Source organism: Octopus bimaculoides, chromosome 20 (genome assembly GCF_046866305.1).
Source record: "Octopus bimaculoides isolate indiv1 chromosome 20, ASM4686630v1, whole genome shotgun sequence".
Classification (NCBI taxonomy): domain Eukaryota; kingdom Metazoa; phylum Mollusca; class Cephalopoda; order Octopoda; family Octopodidae; genus Octopus; species Octopus bimaculoides.
The window spans coordinates 9555661-9578616 of NC_142947.1; the positions used below are offsets into that span (position 1 = coordinate 9555661).

General features: G+C 32.0%; 1 protein-coding gene across 5 annotated transcripts in view; it reads right to left on the reverse strand.

Moving 5' to 3' along the window:
- LOC106874758 (uncharacterized) overlaps positions 1 to 22673 on the reverse strand; it is a 317478-nt gene extending 294805 nt beyond the window's left edge. For 3 of the 5 annotated variants that reach the window (XM_089337981.1, XM_089337979.1, XM_089337976.1), the window contains exon 1: positions 22349 to 22645. In XM_089337981.1, coding sequence (XP_089194107.1) covers positions 22349 to 22502 — 154 coding nt within the window. In that variant the 5' untranslated portion in view covers positions 22503 to 22645. Of the gene's footprint in view, positions 1 to 22348 lie in introns of all 5 variants that reach the window. The other 2 variants (XM_089337977.1, XM_089337985.1) reach the window with 2 other exon arrangements.
- Positions 22674 to 22956: the final 283 nt, after the last annotated feature.

The following is a 22956-nucleotide window of genomic DNA, read 5'->3' on the forward strand; positions in this document are numbered from 1 at the left end:
CTCCAGTGGGATTTAAATTCATATTATAAAAAGATATAACTGAAAGTTGCAAGGCAGTCTCTAACATTTCTGCCAATAGTGAATGAAAAAATTTTAATAAATTATTATATAACGTCATTTCTTAAATACATGGATAAATATTTTTCATAAAAAATAGTATTAGTATTTACATCATCATCATTTTCCATCACAATTCCCATCTTATATTGATTGAAAAATCTATAACATTACTCATTCGTTCAAAGTGTCTTTAACTCTATGAGATCATATATAATTATTCAAAAACAATCTTTTTGTAACCCATCCCTATGTATCACGGAGCTGTATGTTTTGCTGATATCATCTATTACTGTTGTATAAACCAATCATGTTGCTTCTCTGGCATGAGACAACACCATTCACATCCTTTTAACTTTTAACTTGAGCAATTTGTTCAAAGTAATTTTACAAACATTACAAAGCAATTTTATTTTTTAATTATTAGCAGTACCAATAGAAATTCCATGGCCCATTTTGTGTGTCAGCCATGAGCATCTCCGGTTGGTAATAAATATCCTAGCATTTCTTTCATAATGTTTCAGCAAATTTCTTGTTGCTTACTTAAAAAGTACTGCATTGATTTAGTAAATAAGTCTACTACAGTTTGATAATAATTGAAATAAATTCAAACTGTAATACTAATATGTAAGGCAAAATCATTAGCATGCCGAGCAAAATGCTTAGCAGCATTTCATCTGTCTTTACATTCTGAGTTCAAATTCTGCTGAGGTCGACTTTGCCTTTTATCCTTTCAAGGTCAATGAAATAAGTACCAGTTGAGCACTAAGGTAGATGTAATTGACTTACTACCTCCCCTGAAATTGCTGGCCTTGTACCAAAATTTGAAATCAATATTTATGACATTCTTTATTAACAAGGAAAAGGTTTCTATTTGACACTGTACCCTTTTAATACTTGTTATTTTTATGCACTATGGGTTAAAATATATAAATGATGAAATACTTGAACATTAATTAGACAAGTTAAATGCATATAACTAAATTAGGGGCCAATTAAGAAAACCAAATCTACAATTACTAAGCAAAATATAAAAAAAAAAAACTGTTTGGATTTGATTTATTTTATCAAAATTTTACTTAAGATAACTATTTGGGTATTAAGTAGTCAACCTAGCTTTCGTTAATAAATCATATGATAAACTACAGGTTACATGCAAACAGAAATCACCTACTAAGTCTATTGGTCTCTTTTGTTGAACCGCTATGTTACAGAGATGCAAATAAACTAACACTGGTTGTCAGCTGGTAGTAGTGGGGAATAAACACAAGACAAACACATATATACATAAACAGTGGGCTTCCATATAGTTTCTATCGATCAAATTCATTCACAATGCATCTCTCAGCCTTGAGCTATATAGTACAAGATATTTGCCCAAGGTGTGATAGAGTGGGACTGAACCCAAAACCATATGATTGCAAAATGAGCTTCTTAACCACACAGCCATGCCTAGTAACTACATATCTAGAGGAACATTTTCCGTTTGTTTTAATTTTTGTTTAATATTGGATGAAACATTTCTTATGGTTATGTAACAGAATGGAAGGGGATGAACATTAACCACAACCCTACTTACACATTTTCTAATTTATTCTGCTCTAATTTTGTGGCAAAATTAACATCTTCTTAGGGTTTTGATCATTTCTATTCCAAGTTTATCTGAAGCTGTAGTTCATTTGCCATTTAATCACCTGGTAAAATTACATGATTACCCAAAATTAACCACCTGTTTTGTGAGATTCCTGATATACATTGTCTATATATCAGCCAGTAAATTACAAAGTCAGTTTCATATATTATGATCAGTGATGCAATGTCTCTCGGCAAACATAATTCTCAATAAATATCATGAGAATGCACAATCCGCTTGTGTAAATAGTAAGGGAACTGTGGAAATGATGTCTTTCTTTAGTTTGAAGTGATTTCTTCCATGGAAGAGCAATAAGATTGGCATTCCTATTCAGAAAGGGAAATATATTTCAACAACTTTATGTGATGAGAGCTGGGATAATCTTCTACTAAGAGATGCCTTTTAGAACAGGCATTGTATACGAGTCTCTGAAGTGAAAGGTTCTGCTCAAATTAGATCCAATCAACAGTCTCATCCCTCCATCACACCCATACCCATTCTTCTGTATCAGTATCCCAGATATTTTCTATCCTAGTTATGTGTTGATCAAATTATAAGAATTGAATGAATGAATCATTCATTCTCACTACATATCCATAAAACCTCTTGCTTCTCTCTTGATGCTTTTCATTTCCAACTTAATTAACAATGAACAATATAATAATTTGCTTTTTATTCCCATTTTATTTAATTAAATAGCTTTTCATCTAGATTAATTTATCAATGAAAGGCATTGCTATATTCTGAAGAATGATGTTTCATAGCATTGTTTAACTACACAATAAAATCAAGATTGAATTTCAATGTAAGCAGACCATCATGTTTTTAATAGAAAGATGACAGTATCACAGTGAAGAACTTTTACAACAGCAGTCAGCAACATCAAGCAAACAGTCATCCCTGAACAAATAAAAGCCTTATAATCAAGAAACAATGACTTTTTTTTCTTGAAATGTTTACACCCAGTTTAGAAAATGTTTGGGAGGCACAATCTTGTATGTTTTTTTTTTTTTCTCTTTCTCTCCCTCTTTCTTTCTTTTTACCTTTTTAGATTAACTATTTGCAAAAGCACAACTAAATGAAATACAATTTATCAAGGTTAGATTTTCTTTTCAGCATTTGTCAATATTTTACTAAAGTTCAACAGATATGAAGAACCTGATGCTATTAGTTCTATACGGTTTGCACACTCTCAGTGATTTAATTTCAAAAGCAAAAGCATAAACAATATTGTGCATGATATAATAATGGCTTATTCTCCCCACCCATCTCCCCCATTCACAAAATATATTGGATTTTCTTCATTCTTTCCAGTTGTTTAACAATGACTTCTGTATTTACTCCAGAAAAGGTCAGTATAGAGTGATTAGCAGAACACCCACCCATTACAATTCACACAGAACAATCATACTGAAGCCTCTTTATTCATAGAACAAAATGTATACAAGGATTAAACAAATAATGTCATAATACCTCATTAGAAACTCATCTAATTGTTCGTGTTTTGAATTCCTAATCAAATAGATTTGTATATTAATTTCTTTTGACTAGATACAAGCTAGACAATTCTCAAGAGAGAAGAAACAGTGTTGTGGTGTTATACCTTTCCCAAGGGTTTTAACAGTACAATTGGAGTGAAATATCTTCAGCCAGAAATCAAAGCAACAATCAAAGTCTTCATTGTTATTCTACATTATGGATTTATGTATTATAAGCGTATTTGATAAATGCTTATACAGCAACTAGTGATCCACTACAGCAACAAAGGCAATATATACAGTCCCAGCTTTTTCTCATAGATTCAGCAGTGGCATATGAGATCAATTCAGAAACCACACACAAGTGAGACACATGCTTTGGTGCAATATGATAATAATCAAGATGGTCATCGATACAGTTTTTAAAATGTTTCTTGGGCCATCCTACAAGAGAACTCCACAGAGCAACAAATACACTACATAATATTCGTCTCATGGTGACATCAAAGCTGTGATGGAAGAAATATCACACCAATGCTCATAAGCCCAGGTCTATCAAATACCTCCATGCTATTCTATAGAAACCATAGGGAACATGTATGGAATAGCTCAAATTGGGAGGTGTATTTTCTGCACTGAGTTCATGTTTCACATTCACAGACTAGTCCAATAAACTGTTATAATCTTCAGAGTACTTCTCATTTTCTATATTGCTGCTGTTCAAGCTGCATGTGTAAGCACTAATGAAAGGTAATGAATAGATGAGTCCTTATAAATCATTAATCAACTCTTGCATGAACACAAGGCTGATACTTAAGTAAGACTGTCCTAATACACAATCTAACTATGAGAATCCACTCTTCACTTTCTGCCATGTCTTTCTAGAAAAATGAGCGGTCAGCTTTTCCAGTAAATGATGTAGCATATATATCATCATTGTTTCAGTATCCATGCATGCATGTGTCAGACTGCATTCACAGAAGCACATTTTCTGCAATCAGATTTTCACATGACCAGATAGGTTTTTATTGAAAATTGGAAACAAATTATGCCACTTGTATCATGGTGACACTTGTTTACAACTATCAAGCAATGTCAAGACAAGAGGGCACAAGCACACACACACACACACATATATTTAATGAACTTTTTCAGTTAACATCTACCAAATTCACTCACAAGGCTTTTGTCTGTATGAGGCTATAGTAGAAGACACTTGCCTAAGGTGTTTATTCATAGGTGCTTTGTACAAGGGGTTTGCTTTCAGTAACCATCTTCACAGTAGTGCGTAGTTAGCCTTCTTTCCCATACATGTGAAGTTCAATGACCTCTGGAGACAATGCATGTGGTAACACAGTGGGACAAAAGTCTGCTGTGACCTCCTGGCTTCGAAGTCTTGTTTGGTGCCTCACTACAAGTTTCCTGGCCACATAACCCAATGTTTCTGAGAAAATATTTCTAGGAAGCAACTAAAAGCATTTGTCAAGTATTGAAATACTGAATTATAATTCAAGATAAATTTTTTTAGCCATTGACACTTATTGGTAAATTGACTAATGATGAAGATATTTTACAACAAAGAATCCTAATAACTGAACACAATTATTTTAAAGTTAAGAGAAGTAGATATAACAATAGATTGTTTCTGAGATAAAAGACTTAAAAAAGACTGCTCTGATTCAAATTGAAAATTTTTCTTCTTTACTGTTACTCTTGATTCTTGTTACTATTCAGTTAATTGATATGTTGATTAAAAGGTCATGTACCTGTCTATATAATATTAAGCTTCTGAATTTATAAAGAAATAAAAATTTATTTAATCATTAGAAAAAGATGCTCTCATTGATAAATGTCATATTTGTAGAAATAAAAAAAAGTTATTTTAGATCTTGTGACATTTAGTTTGATACAACAATTACATTGTTAAATCTCAGACTAGTAAGAAAATTGTAAAACTTTTGAAATGAAAGAGAATGTGGAACATACATATTTAGGACTTGATCACTGTTGCTACTAAGAACAAGGCTTTGCATATGTAAATAAATATTAACAATGACCAGTCTTAGAACCTAGCCTTTTAAGTTAACTACTTGAATATGGCTTTTAGTTAAAAGGTGAGATAGTGTGAGCAAATATTCCCCCCCCCCCCCGATACCTAGATTAGACAAGTCTCTTTTAAAATGTCATGAACTTGTCACTAAATACAATGAAATAGAGAAAGCTACAAGGAATGGAAAGAGAGCTCATTACAACTCTAACTAAATCTTATATACTGACTTCTGAGAATATAAATAATTGCATTTGAAAGATTCACAAAGACAATGCATTATAATAGGATACCAGATAATTGATAGAACTGTAGACAGAATTCTGTGATTGTGATTTGAGTTTCTTGCTTGAATAACAGAGCTTTAATAACTAGAGAAATGTTCTGGTTAGCTATACATGTAATTTTAGGTAATTTTAGTTTAGCATTCTTGGAATTTCACAACTAAGATAAATATCATAATATAATATACAATCTTAAAACAACATTTTTCTTAATATATACATAACACCCTCTCCTTCAATTAGAGATAAAAGTTTGGAAATGTGGATTAAATTTATATTACTACATTTTTAAATGACTTATGAATACAGGGGCAATAAATATTAACCATCAAAACTGAATTTTGTACTGAAGAAATTTATTTTTATTGATAAACTTCTTAAATATATTTGTTATTAAAAGTATGTATAAAGCAACTATAATTTGTTATTGTACTGCCAGTCACTGTGAAGACTGAAGTGCAATGCTTCCATAAGCTCATGGGCTATTACATGCATGAGATATTTTCTCCCTTTAACCTTTAATTTATCAACCCCGAAAGGATGAAAGGCAAAGTCGACTTTGGCAGAATTTGAACTCAGAATGTAAAGACAGACGAAAAGTCAATATATATTAAAATATGAATCAAACATTTGTTAAACATAACAAAAATGCTTGAAAGGGCAACTACATCTGAATAAAAAAAAAAGTAACTGAAGAAAGCTATTAAAAGGGTTAGAGTCTTACAATATTGTTGAGAAGAAATTTGTATGTTATTTTTAAAATGGAGAAGTTTTCATTAAATTAGTTTCAGTATACTAGTCTCAGCACTCCAGTTTTCTGAACAGAAAATATTTCTGGTCAAAGGCACTCTAAGAAGTTTAATCTAAACAATATCAAAATAACTACTTCAGAACATATAAAATTACAGAAATTTTCTAGTTAAAGTACATGTGATTTGGCATTAACATTCTTGGAATCTTGCTTCTAAGATGAAAAGCTGAGTATTTAATCTCCCAACAACCTGCATTTTTTTTTTCTAATTTAGACCCTATTGAATTTAAAATGTAAAATTAAAAATTAAATTTTTTTTCAATGTAATATATATGTAATATGTGGAAGTAGATGTTAACACGCTTGCAATATATAATCATTAAAATGCCAAGAAACAGGATATTATAAATTATACTTTTTCTAATATCTCAAGCGGATAGATGACCTGCTATTCAGAAATCATATAGAAATGCATTGAAAATAGAAACCAGATACTGAAATAAGATCAAGTTATACAGAAGATAGAAAAGAGCACTATAATACACACCCACACATATGGTTGTGTGTGATTAAAACGTTTGCTTTGCAACCACATAGTTTTGAGTTCAGTCCCACTGTCAGGCACCTTCAGCGTCTTCTATTATAGATCCAGAATTACCCAACAACAACAACACATTTCAACTGTAGTACAAGACAATCACATTCCTCTTACATTCATTGCAGCTTTCAGAATCAATTCTGGTTCTGTAATCAAGTGATTAATTCTAGCTGTAACTTAGAAAACAAAAAACTGGAAACAGATATTGCAAGGCATTTCATCTGATACATAATCAATTCAATCAATTCACCACCCTGGAATGATACTTTATTTATCGATCCCCCCACCCTAAATAATTCTACACTCTGTATTGGTGGGGGGCAAAGTGCAGGCAGTGAATGACAAGCATATAAAGAATATGTTTCCAAATCCTTTTTGAAGAATGATTGAAACTAAAATTTAATTTATTTTACAAAATGCTCACATGAGTATTGAAATTAGAAGATAAAATATTTAAAACTATAATTTAAGTTTAAAAAATGTCTAAATCTCCAAACAGCAAGTTATTGTTTAGATTGTTATAAATTATGAAATATTTTCCTCCAACTGATGTCAGTTTAATTTTTAGATTCAAAGAAAAAAATTAGACATTCATTACATTCACTTAAAATGCATGCTAATCAAGCATAAAATGAAATGAACCAACCATTCTGATTAAACCTAATCCTGTATTCTCTAATGGATATGTTAACAGTAACATCAAACAAAATTATATATAAAAAGAAAAAGAAAAAGAAATCAATAAAAACATTAAGAAAAAATTAATTATAATTGATTTCAGTTTAGCTGTTTGGATTATTTTGATACACATACTAATGAAATGAAAATAGAAATGGGTGTAAAAATATCTTAAGGAAAGGAGTCTAAAAAGAAATTCAAACAAGCTGTTGGGAAAAAGAAAACAAAAAAGCATAAAGATAAATTGAAAATGTTCTATGTTAACAAAATCCATAAAACTGCTAATTCCTTTATTGTTAATTAGAGAACTTCATTTAAAGATATTTAAAAGCTTAACAAATAATTATGTTTTATAAGTTTTAATTACAACTTCTCAGGTAATCAAGCAATATACTTTAGCAATTATTTGTTTTACAATTAACCGTAAAGAATATATCAGATATCTACTTAAGCACTCTATTAGCCTCTATTTTAGTCCCTGTGAAATTCTCAACATTTCTAACAAGCTTCCCAACAAAAATGTTACAAGCCATAACTTGTAAATAGTTATAAAACATGTCATTAAAAAATGTAGAAATTTGAATTAAAACATTAGTTATAATTAATGACAGGGAATCTGATATTTACCAACAATCAAAAAATATAATCAAAAAAGAAGCACCATCCCTTATACAGGAATTGATTCAAAATCTATAAAATTTGTGCCTTTATTCTGGTTCCTCTTAGAATCATACATAACTACCACAAAATAGCTATTTTAATAGTTATAAAACTCTTCTATTTCAGATTCTTCCATTGCATTCTCTGGTGAATTGACCTATTGGTTAACAGTTCATCTTTGTTTACATTCATTCTGTTCATTGCTTTTATAAAATATTTAATACAGTGAGCAAATTCAATGATTTTAGCTTATGATTAACAGTTTCTGACATTGGTATAATGTTACATTGCTTGGGAGGAAGGGTTATAGTCAATTATACACGTACCCAATACTTGTTGCTTCTTATTCCATCAGGATGTACACTGATTTGGGCATAATTTGAATTCAGAAGGATAAAGGATCACAACTAAACCCACGGGTATTTTGTTGAATCTTCAGTCATTCTAATGATCTTTCCTTTTTTTTTTATTTATTCAAAGGTGAACTGGCACAGTCATTACAGCATCAGACAGCATGCTTTATGCTATTTACTTCAACTCTTGACACCCTGAGCTCAAATTCTGCCAAAGATATCTTTACTTTTCATTCTTTCAAGGTCAACAAAAATGCACTAATACCATGTAGCAAATTGGCAGAACTGTAAGAACTTTGGATTGGATGCCTGGCAGTATTTGTTCCAGCTTTTTGCATTCTGAGTTCAAATCTCACCATGAAACTATTTGGGTGGTAGACTTATTCTGTTGTCCAGTTTAACACCACTACCTGGTACCTTGGGTGTTTTTAGTATTCAGATCAGGTCCCTGGTCTGAGAGTAGCTAGAATAGCTTCCTCTTTAATTCCCATCAGTCCCAAAGGCCCTATAAAAAAAGGCTATGGGAACTGTCTTCTCTCTTAAGTATATTATATATATATATATATAATATGTACACCTTGATATATTCACAGAAACAAGTCAAGAAGTAGGGGATATATAAAGACCAAAATTTTAAGCTCACATGCCTACAGTAGATGTGAAGTAGTCAAGGCTAGAATCAATATTTCAAAAAATACTTGATTTGATTAGCTGTTTCTGTATCATAAATCTGCTGAAACAAAATTGACTCTATTATTCAATAACATAAATTGATGATTAAATGTTTAAATGTCTGAGATGAGTTGTTAATAAGATTATATTTTTCCAGATTATTAAGCACATCTTTATAGATGCAAAAAAAATTTTTTTACAGTATTTACAACTACACCTTCACTAAAGATGATGTTAATAGACACACAAATTATAATCTGAGATAAAAATTATTTTTAGCATAGATATTAACCCACTAACTTGTAAAGAAAGAACAGTAGACTAAATCAACCCTACTATTTGTCAAATACTATTTCATTGAAATCAAATAGATGAAAGGGATATGATCTCAGAGCATGATGGACATAAAACTAAATGCTATTTAGGTATTTTGTTTGGTGATCTACTAATTCTGCCAACTATCAACTTGCAATAATAAATAAATAAATAAAGAGATAATCATTTAACCTATAAGCTACTACTCAGAACTCCTTACAATCAATATGGAAAAAATATTTCTTATCATATTGTAGTTATTTTTTCACAAGTCTTAACCAAGTTGGCTATGGCCAAGCTAATGAAAACATAATCATATCCATTACTATTAAAGTCACCTTGATAACTGGGCTAAATCGGTTAACTATCATTAAAGTAATTGATCAAGGAAACCATTGCATAAGACTCAGTATCCAAAACAGTTCTGGCATGTAGAGTTGAACTTAACTAGATTTCAATTAGTTAAATTTTCAATCAACATGATGTCTTATTTCTGGGTATTTACATAGTCCCAAACATGAATCAACCTATGAAACATTTTTTTGAAAACTGAAGACAGTAATATTCTTATTTTGGAAGTAAAAGGTTTCATTTTCAAATACAATGGGCATATCTAGATAAGTGTGACCACTCCCACTCATAATTTCCAGAAAAAAGAATATACAGTAACATGATTAAATAGTTTGAGACACTTAATCCAATATATGGTTTCTGCTGCACTGATACCAGCAATAGCAAAAAATTTTTAATACAACATATAAACATTAATACCAATATTTCTTTATTCAGTAAATGGAATCAATTAACAACCAATCAAAAATTTAGTAGCAATTCTTTAAATATACCTCCTGAAAATAATGTGTGACTTACAAATATATAAAATACCAATCTATTTGTGCATGCATGTGTGTGTGTATGTGTGCACATGCATGTGTGCATACTTGTGTGTGTGTGTGTGTCTGTGTGTGTGTGTGTGTGTGTAATACACTGGCTTGTATGTATATGTGTTGGTAAAAAAATTTACTGCAGAAAACTATACATTAATATCTTCAACCAAAATGAATGCAGGAATAAATTCTATGGGGAAAATATCTCATTCAAATTACGCTATAAATTTTGTTCCTTTGTATCAGTGAGTTCCAGCTATAGAATCACAAGGGCACCACCACTTGATGTTTTCATATCCAGGTAGGAAATCTAAAGAGAATCAGCTTGATTAGATGCATGTTTTTTTCTTAACAAGTGTTGTATGATTTTTTTTTTCTTTTTTGAAGGAAAAACACAAGTGCCAAAAATACAATAGAAGCAAAAATATACCTGGTCAACTCAAAAGACATGAAAGAAAGACATCAAAGAATACGATTTAGAATTGACAAAAATCAATACATAGGAAGTTAAGTATTAGTTACATTATTGCGTTATAAGTTACAAACATTTTAGTCTAACAAGTGTTATGCTTCAATGTCTAGAGATAAAAGAGAAGAGAGATTATATAACTTTACTATTATATATTATTGCACACACACACACACACACACACACACACACACACACACACACACATGATAAAAATGTGAAAAGGAACAAAACATATTCATTTTTCTTCTAATAGTGTACACAGGCAGTGTAAGTCTGTTATATCATTTATATCAATTAATTACCAGTCTCTCAAGTTGGGTTTAGACAGAATGGTTTATGTTACAAAGCAGGCATATCAGCATCACTATAGAATTCCTCAGACTATGTGCTAAGATCCATCACATGTTCTTAATTAAACCAAAGCACAAGTTGGACATTATGTAACTGATGTACTTTCTCACAGATAATACTCAGGTGAAAGGTATTAATGAATTTGAATATGCTGAAGTCAAAAGTGGTATTGAAATTATGAGACACTGAAGAATTTTATAGAATATATATGATGCTCAGAGATTCATTTCAAGTAAAAACCAAACTAAAGTTAAACTTTTACAAGTCTGTTGTCATGGTAACCAGTATTCATGAACATGAGTCATAAGCCAGTTTACATAACAAGCCTATAAAACAGTTTTAGCAGCTCCATATGCATTCTCTCTGGTCTATCAAGCATATTCACTATCAAGAGTCTATGACTAACACAATTACCATTAAATCAATGCTAATAAAAACAACAACATAATTCTAATAACATTGGACACGGGATCAAAACAGTGAGAAGCAATGTTGCGTGATAAACACTTTATGAGCAACTGTCAAATAAGAGTTGCAAAGTCAGGAAATTAGGACATAGATCTCAAGTAACTGGGGAATATATTAAGAGGATGTGGATTAATCTTAAATAACAGCAACAAGTAAGACTTGAAATAAGAACAGAAAGAGAAATGAAATCCTGAATTATTGATTTGAATCTTTACAATTTAATAAAGAAAGTATTTATTTGTTTACAAAGTATTAATGTACTTTAATTTTAAAATTTTATAAAATTTACTTATTATTTAAGCTCAACTCATTTTATCAATTTTTATTTACTGAACTACGAAGTTATGGGCAAAAGTAACAACATATATGCACACATTTATACATACACACACACACACACACACATATATACATGCACACAAACATACATGCATGCATGTGCACCCCCCCCCCCCTTACACACACATAAATTGTTCTGTACAGTTTCCATCTCCTAAATTCTACTCATAAGTATTGGTCAACTTAAAGCTATAGCAGAAACCATTTGCCTGAAGTGCTACAGAGTGAGATTAAACCAAAAACCAGGAAGTTGTGGAGCAAACTTCTTAACCACACCATCATGTTTGTATCTTATGAATGCTGTTTACGCCAAAACAATAAGAGTAAATCAAATACTTATGTTTTTCTCATTATTCAAATTTGAATTTAAAAGTCTAGACTTGATTTTTTTAAAAACTTGTGTTTTGAATTAACATATACAGTTTATTTTGCACAATCAATTCCATATATTTACATAACATGAAACTAAATTCTACAGATTTTTGCATATACTGTGCACATTCAATATTACACACAAGACTGGGAAATGAGAAAAAAACACAACAGATAAATTTTTTGTTCCATACTTTTAATTTAACAATATGTATTATAAGGAAACGCATGTAGTAAGGTTTTTAGTTTCCAGATGCTGGTTGCAAAGAGAGAGGAAAACCAGAATAACATCCTTACTATGATGACTTTACCAAATCCTTTGTTACAATATCTGTTAAAATACATTGCCTTTGTTTCAATAAATTTTGAAAATAATGAGAATTTAATAAAATAACTTTTCCATGCATAAATTAACATAGAATTTTTAAAGAGGAAGTTTGTATCATAGAACCAGTGGAAGGAGAAGGCAGTCTTAGATGAATGGTATCAAAAAAGGTGAAGCCAAGAATTATTTTAATTTTCTTAATATCATTAGCATTATATTTCACTGACATTACATAATGTTTAAAGAAAAAAAACATTTTAAATAATGTTCCAAAATCCAGATTATATGATAATTATTACTATCTTCCATTTTCAATGGTAGTCATTTTTGGAGAAATGTGCATATTAGATCAATTCCAATACTCAATTGGTACTTGTTTATCAACCCTGGAAGGATGGAAGGTAAAGTCAACATTGGTAGGATTTGAACTCAGAACATAAAGGTATACATTTCTGTTCTAGCATGAGTCGGATGAGTCTTCACAGTCCAAATCAGATCTATTTGAAGTTACTGCCCTCTTCTGCTTGGACATTTCATTTTTGGCTTTGTTTCTATGGCTGGATACTGTTCCTAACTCTAAACAATTTACAGAGTGTACTGGGTGAATTTTATCATGGCACTAGCACTAGGAGAAGTCATATCGTGAAATGATTTGTAAATATATTATAATCCATGATATTTTGCCCAGTTCAAAGGAATCAAAATATTACATTTTTTTAGGTAAAAATACATATATGTTTTTCACTCTGAGCTTAAACTTAGTTTCAAGCTTACACATGATTTCATGATTCACTCCACTTGGGAACAGAAATATAAGAGGCTCTATCAGGATTTTTAAAGAAACAATATCGGTATCTGTTTCCTAGTAATACAATCATTCCTTTGTGGTTTGACTAAAACTACTTAAAACAATATTTTCTAATTGTACATGATGTCACACAAAACTTTATATGATCTAACACAAAGAAAAGATGGCAGCACTCCAACATGAACATAACTATATGGATTCAGGCCAACAATAGAACCTACATCCAGGCATTCAAAACTGCTAGAATTAACAGCGAAATTTCTCTCAACTCAAACCTTCCTATCTTAGAAACAGGACATATACATTAAGTAATGTAATCTTGGAAATTCAGAAAGATTGGATGATCATAGCTGAAATGCTTTTGAATTTGTGAAAAAGTTCATTAGATAGACCTGTTTGATTAGTGCTTACTGGAGTCTAACTAACAACAGTAACCGTATGGTTTTAGACTAATTAAACATTGTATATCTTCACATTATGCTTTTCTTAATTTATTTGTAATTTAACAATTATCATTTCCCCCAGTTTACAACTGAGATATAGCAAATTTACAGAACACACTATAGATGTACAATGTTAAACTGGAATTTTCTATACTCATAGAATTTTTAGATTCAGTAAAGATTTGTTTTTCCCAGTCCAGCATGGTGAAAGCAAAAATGAATTCAAATGTAAAGAATAAAAAGCATTGGAGTTAGCATACAATAAACATATTATAGTGTATTAGAAACAAGTCACACAAAATAAAAATGCTCCAATCACTTAACCACAGATTTGCTCTTTCTCTTCTCTGCTTCTGTTATTCTGTTATTCTGAACTAAAAAGCTGCATGCTACTTCTACCTAGGCTCATCCACTTTCTTGCATCCTTATCCTTTTCTGGTTCACTCAACTAAATTTCACACTTAACCCACTTAATCCTCTCTAATCATCATTAACTAGAAGTTCAAGTAAAATATCAATCTTAAAAAGAAAAAAGAAAGTAAATATGCCTCTTAAAGGGAAGGCAGGATAAACTAATACACCAACAACCATCTTTGCCCATGAAACCTGAGAAAAGACAGCAAAGATCTCTCAATTCTAGGTATTCCTTATTGGGATAGAGTGTGAACCAAAGAGGTGATGAGAAGAGCCGGCATGGAGAGTTTGCAGGATGTGGTGATGAAGTGGCAGATATGGTTCATTAGCCATGTGCTATAAATACCGCAGGAAAGACAAGTTATTATCGTGATGGAATAGATGCTGGAAAGAGGAAAAAGACTGAGCGGAAAACTAAGGAAGATGTGGTGCAGTATGTTCCAGGATGACATGATGGAGATGGGAGTTGGTCCGAGTGGAGCATAGAGGAAAGCAAGCAATCAGGATGTTTAGAGGTTTGTTGCCTGTTGTGCTGACAGCACTGGAGGATCTAAGAGCTAAGAAGAACATGCATGACAAAGTAGCTAAATACAAGTGCAGATGTGGTCATACAGAGAAGTATGCTTCATACTAACATGGCTCCTGATTTGAATCCTACAGCATAACTGCCTTTAACAAAGTCTACTCTGTTGTAAACATTTAGACCAGGTCTTGAGTCTGAGGATAATATATTCCCACCAATTTCAGAGACCCTGTAAAAGGTTATGGGTGTTATCCTTTACCCCTGCAATTAAATCATTAATGAAAAAAAAAAGCTTTGTGAAACTGTGTAGAAGCCCATCAGATGAACTGAACCTATTATTAACCTCACCTAATTTAGCACAACCACTAATCCCTTAGGAGTGCCTTTAGGAGATTCACATAGCTGCAAGTATTTGGACCAGGTCCAAATCTTCATATCTTTGTGTACTGCAGAGTAATTTGTTCCTCCCAAACAAACTTAGACACTGCACTGAAGGCATGCTGAATAAGAGAAACCTTGCTTAAAAACAGGTAAAGGTTAGCAACAGGAAGGGCATCCGGTTGTAAAATGCCTCAACAATATATTCATCTAACTCATGCAAGCATTAAAAAAAAAAAAAGAAGTAAAAACGAACTTTAATTTTGCACTGAAAATTTTCTATATATCTATACACCTCTAAAATAATATAAGTCTATCAAGGGAATTCTCTATGTGATTGCATATCATGCTAGAAATAACAGCTAAGTCTCCTTCAAATCAGATCCTATCGTCTTAAAACCGGGCACATGAGAGAATGTAGTTCGAGAGATGTATAGCACGAATGGAGTAAACAGCACATTCCATCACTCCCACCTGGTTCAGGTGTGCAAAATTTCTACTGACCCACAGTGTCGTTGTTCCAAGTGTTGCGAACTCTTGTCACGCCGCTGGTTCTTGATATACAAAAAAAAAAAAAAAAAAATAGTTATGGCAGGATCCTTTTGGTCATAGGCCTCCTACCCGACCAGAGTTGACCTGGAGCTAAAGAACAACATAAGTTCATATATATATTCCATAGAATCGACTTCGGGGCTCGTTAGAAGAAGTTAAGTACCAGTCGATTATACAGGCACCCAATTTCGTTTTAAATTCAAAATTTTATAAAACTATAACTGCGATTATAGATTTAATCCTTAAAATTAATATCTAAAACTTAATACATCTTTACAGTTTGAGTTGAGATCTCGCTAAGCCAACTTCCATTCTTTCAAAAACGATATATAAAATTTTCAGTAGTGTTCATTAATCGACCATAGCCCGCTCACTAAATTTGAAAAACATTATAAATCTTTTTTTCATTTCCTTTCTTTTCTTCTTTTCGTTTAACTAATTAGCTATTATCTGTTAACGTCCTTTAAAGTTAATGTTTCACCTTAATTAAAAAGATATTCAAATGCAAGGGAAATAACTTCCAATCAACGTCTGGAAATCGGTTTTAAATATAATGAACTAACGAAGAACTATAAATATATATTGTAACTATTTATAAAGTTTGCGGTTTAGTGTAACTATTTTTGTTGTCAGAGTCCCGAGTTAGCCTTGACACGCGCACACGTATAATCGAAGGCGTAACCATCCAGTTGTTTTTGTTCAAACATATATATATATATATATATATATATATATATATATATATATATATATATATATCGAAAAATACACCATCCAGTGTGTCTTTCCTTTCACAGTAGGGTGTAGTTTGTTGGCTGCTATTTCTAGCAGGTTGAAGAACCTCCCTAGAGGTTCCTGCGTTGACTGGTTTATACTATGTACAGAAATTACAGATTTTAGACTTACGCAGACATGGAAACAAACTATATCATTTTTCTCTTCGGGTAGAAGCGTAGATGAAATAAGCAATCTTCAAGGGCATGCTTGCAGCTAATTCTATTCTAAGTTCATATTCATTTAGAAATTCCTTTTCCAAACACCAATTAAGGATTTATTCGATATATAATGAACTTATACATAAGAACTAAAAAGTGAAACCTTGTGGGTGCCGGATAAATATCCACTACTTTTCACTAATGGTATGTAAAAGATTTATTTTTCGAGAACAGGAAGAGACTAAATATCTAATTAATTTAAGTTTAACGAAATTATTGCATATATGCTACACTGATATATTTCGTTAGCTACATCGGATAAGTTGTGTAGGAATGATGACATCATACTCCTGTCATTCTCAGTTCAACTCAACACAAGAGCTTCTAAGGGATGTTAGAAATAGCAGCCAAATCTCCTGAAATAAAACTTATTTTGTCATTAAAAAAACAGAAAACTAGATAATGTAGCCCGGCGGAGGTAAAGAATACGCACACCACCCGCTTTCGGCGTAAGAAAAAACTTAACCCTAAACACCGAATGTGCGTATTCTTTACATTCGCCATGTAACCCTAGATACACACTATCTGGAGAGAGAGAGATAGAAAAAAAAAACAGAAAGCGAGATAGACCCATTAGAGCGCCGAACAAAATACGACGACATTTCTTTACGTCCTTAATTCAAATCCTGTCAGTTTTTTCCCGAGGTCGATAAGATACCAGTTAAGAACTAGAGCCGATTTAATATTCCTATAATAGCAGACGCTCCATCAAGACTCAGAAGCTCAGGTACAACAGTTAAATAAAATTTGTAACTAATTTCTGGTTGGGAGCAGAACCGTCTTAACAGCATTATAGGGGCCCCGAGTAAAATAATGCACTGGGGCATCCACATACACAACCGCTCCACACATAGATTAGCATTGTGCCCCCTAAGCCCATGGGGCCCAGTGTGGTGTGTCTTAAGAAGGCACTGGAAGGGAGACAGAAACATGCTTTATTTTAAGCAAATTGTAATGTGCAGGTGTAAAATTTATACATATTAGAAATAACGAAAATGTAAGTCTGGAAAAAGCTTTATATAATTATCTACACGTTTATTCTTTCTCAATATATCTATCACGTTTTGTGCTCTGCTTAAATTATGAGGTTTCATGTGTGCAGTTTCACAAACATGTATGTCTATATCAATGTATTTGGGCAAACAATCAATATAAAAATGACTAAAACCATGAACCGAGGCGCGGACAGAAGCACATTAGCGAGAGAACGGAGGCTGAAAGGCTCATGTCTTTGGAAATGAGAAGACATACTACAAAACTTCATCGCCATGAGCAACATCTTGTATAGTGCATAGATGGTAGACCGTAAAAAAATATCTTACGAGATAGAGAAAAAAAACTGACGTCTTTAACCGTGAGCTTTCAATATCGAACTCAAAGCATTACACAACTAAATGCTAAGCGCAGCGTGTAAAACTTATCAAACAAATGCTCAAGACAGTGCTTAACTGAAACACATGAGAGCCCTTAGACTACAACGCATTACAACCTCAATTCCAAATGCCTGGGGGGGGGGTAACTGAGCAGTGGATAGAATACAAATTCAAAAGGATAAGAAGGCGTCCTAGAAGCGAATGGACAAAGCGTTCTAGATGCAAATGGAATTACCGTATTTAAGAGCATTAAAGACGCACTCCAATTTCAACAGCACATATTCAAGGCTAAAAATGTTTAGAACATGCATTAAAGCAGGGGTTCTCATAGCCATTCTATGTATATATTAAAAAAATCTTACTGTATTTTTGATAATTAAATATTATCAGGAATTGTGAAAATAAAATTTATATTTTTAGTATTGTAGAAGTAACCAATTTATTGCTGATAAATTTTAACAACAAAATCTTATATGTACCCTGGCTGGGAGCCACTGCATTAAGTCATGTAATATCTTTTTTGTTTTTAGACAATTTTTTGGAACGGTGTGGGGGCTCTTGTATGCCATCAAATACGAAACGGTATATGAGAAGACATTGCAACTTAGATGCGATCGGAATTTCTATTAGATGACAAACTGTTCTGAATCAGTATTGACAACATGCCTTAAAATGGTTCGATCATTTCCAGAAACAGGAATATTACTATTACAATTGCAGTCATAGCTAAATTGAGTAAATAAGTATAGAATTTACAACTAATTACTTGAAACACCAGAATGAAAATATATCAGCCTTGGATCTCCAGCGTACTCATTGAGGGAAAGAAGAGGCGAATGAAATGGTCGAATGGATAATACATTAAATACTATCGCATTTCGTAGTGTTGGAAACAAAAAACCCTATTTTACATACTTGACTTCTCTTTGGCACCCGATTTTCCGGGAAGAAATTCAATAAGGCTGATCAAGCAACTGTTGATACCTCTGATCATAAGAAGTCAAACATTCGGCTCTTTTGCCCTGAAGTTTACAAGCCGAGTGAATGAATCCATACATTTCACTGTGGCTGATCTTAACATGTGTTAAGAGACTTTATTTGAATCGAAACCTATTAACAACGACTGCATGTTTCGTAGTGAAATTCCAGTTCTGTCATGTAATAACGGAACAAATTTAGCCATGAAGTAAGGTGAAGAAGAATGTATTTAACAACAACCGATTCCAGAAGAACATTATTCAAATCTCCCCCCCCCTCCCACCGCAACGCAAAACGACATCAACGCTCGATTAATAATCACATTTGGGAAATTACAAATTTAATTTTTAAGTCCAGAGAATAACCGATTAACTAACGCTAATGATGTATATTGTCAAATGAATATTTAATTCTTAAACCACTGATCACTGTAAACGTTGACGAAGCTATTGTATGATTATTTTAAAAGAAAACACTAATGCAAATTCTATAACTTTCTTTAAGCTCTCAGAGGGAGATCCAGTTTTTATAAAGCTATCGAAACACTCTTTAACAATACCTGCTCCTACTTTCTTCAACTATAAGCTTTATCTACTCATTTATTTACAGCTAAGTAAACAGGGCTATTTTAGAGTAAACTTATTGACAGCAAGTTTGAATATTTACGATATAATCTATGAAATAATAATCAAATCTATGTGCAAATGCAAAATGCTTAGCAGCATTTCGTCCGTCTTTACGTTTTGAGTTGAAATTCCGCCGAGGTTGACTTTGTCTTTCATCCTTTTGAGGTTGATAAAACAAGTACCAGTCGAGCATTGGAGTTGATGGAATCGACTCATCTTTCTATTTCTGTTGTACCTGTATTTCAAAGGGCCAGCCTTGTCACACTGTGTCACGCTGAATATCCCCGAGAACTACGTTAAAGGTACACGTGTCTGTGGAGTGCTCAGCCACTTGCACGTTAATTTCGGATCAACTGGAACCCTTGACGTCGTAAGCGACCGAGTGCCAACAACAATGACGGTCGAACTATCGGTTAATATAGAGCTGTTTAACCGAACTATCACTTCAAAATTGATGAAAATCGGGTTTCATCACCAACTGTTAGAAACTGTCCGCAAGAACAATTCAAACAAACAAACAAAAATATGCACCCCGAAAACAAAAAGATAATTTTGTACCCCATTCAGTCTGTAATCTCTCTTCATTCTCCAGCCATGGCCGTACTTTCTGGCCATTTATTAAAAATTCGCCAAATCTTACAAGATAGTTCCATAAACAAAGCTACTTACTGCTTTTTGCAGTTTTATATGCTTCCAGCTTGAACCGAGTGCTAAAGACCGGCAAAATGACGAACACTGGCATCATCCGATACCTCATTCTTATGTCAGCTTCTGTCTTCAACAGACTCTTCTTCTCTTAACTCGATATGGATGAGTAAATATGGAGACATCGTATCATGTATGTGTGAGTGTGTATGCACACAATATGTAAATGAACTAGCAACCCAATAATTCTACAAAAATAAAATTTCTTTTTGAATTTGTTAGCCAAAATAATAAACATTGTTATTTTTATTTCTTTCCTCCGAATTATCTATATTAGTATTCTCTTAAATTGTTTTCACGACTAAAATGATTTACATTACTTATAAAATTCGTCTGAAGAAACAATGGAGGAGAAAAGTTTAGCAGACGACAAAAGTTAGTCAACATAATTTCCTGTTTAGCCTTTTCCCCAGACTGCCTGGAAGAAACAGATGTATAAATTTACTTCCTAAGATTCTTTAATCGGAAATTTTTATTTATTTTTATCTTGGGATTTTTTATATATTACCGAACGATCGCCTTTTCAGTTTACAGTTGATACCGATGTCTGACAATTTCACATAAATGTCATTTAAATTTGAGGCCTAGTAATGATCAGCAAGGCATAGCGTGCCTTAAAATTTAACACACTCACCGGTAAAATTTCCACTTATTTTTTCTTTTTATTTTCCTAAAACTTTCGTTGCGTCTTGCAACCTTATCAATAGTCAAGACTATATATATATATATATATATATATATATATATATATATATATATATATTAGGGACAAAATCCAAAATTACAGGTAAAAAACTCAATTAAAATCAATTTATAAAAAATTAAAATTAAATTGAGCCTTATAGATAAAGTATATATAAAATATATAGTTTTAGGGAAAATAACCAATTTTCAAGAACTCATCGATGAAAATCCACTATCACATATAGAAAAATTAATAATTAAAAGCACAATAAATGAGTATAATATAAAGTAAAGTAAATATCATAAGATAAATATAATATTATTGTGCTTTTAATTATTAATTTTTCTATATGTGATAGTGGATTTTCATCGATGAGTTCTTGAAAATTGGTTATTTTCCCTAAAACTATATATTTTATATATATATATATATATATATATATATATATATATATATACTCTCTCTTTCCTTTCCTGAGCGTCCAATAATACTATCCATATCACGTCCTCACTTTGTTGTTTTTTTGTTATTGTTTTTTTTTTAACTATATATCTATCTATATATATATATATATATATATATATATATATATATATATATATATATATATATATATATATATATATATATATATATATATATATTATAGTAGTAGTAGTAGAAGCAGTAGTAGCAGCAGCAGTAGTCATTTCTGCATTTCTGAATCAGTTTTGTAACCTCAACTCACAATCGGACAACTTAACTGGCCACACTTGAAGTGGAGGGAGGGTCAACAAAATAACACCAGTAATACTCGAAGGTATATTACATAGGTTAAAACCATTACCACAGCGAAATTTAACATTATACTGAGTCAACAAAAGAAAAAACAAAAAAACTATTGAACATGCATCAATATATTTTTTCCGAAAGTTTTTTCACGGTTAGGGTTACGTAGATGCGTCGGGACCTCTGTATTTCAGTAGAACCGAAATTCTTAACTGGCGTTAAAGTTGTGATTTTGCAATTGCAAGCTTGTTAGAATTCATTATTATATCTTATCAAATGTCCAACACATCAAAATATAAACACACCCACACACATTAAAAGTGAAGTTTAAATAGGAATTAAATGAAATAAAAGTCTTGCCTTTACGTAATTTGAGAAGGTTTGTAAAATACATGGCTCCGAACTGAACAATGCTTTGGGGTTGAGACCGAAGAACTTCGCGGGCAAAACCTTCCAGTAATGCCTCAAATCCTAACGGTACTCTGAGTTTCGTGTTAGAAAATGGTACAGACATGATTGAATTGATAAATAACAGATAGATATATATATATATGTGTGTGTGTGTGTATGTATGTGTGTTCTTATAAAGAGTATTTTAAAATAATGGAAGCTTCTCTTCAGTCAAAAGGAAATGTAACAACTCAAGCTAAGGTTGACAACAGAACGCTCACGTTGTTTTGAGAACGCCGTAACCTAGCAACTGGATCACTGAAAACCGGATTAGCAGAATTAAATAAACGAACGTTACTAATCAAGCTCTCTCACTCTATATCTGTAATCTCGGTTATCGACAAAGAAATAAATATTAAAAAAAAAACTGTCAGCCATTTTTCTATAACCGATTATGTTCAAGTCCAAGGTTGGCTTTTATTGAGCAGATGTTTGGATCAGAAGCGGTCCAGTCGTGACCATCCAATTTATTTTTCAGACATAGTGTAATTTAGAGCAATATTGTTTAATGTATTCTT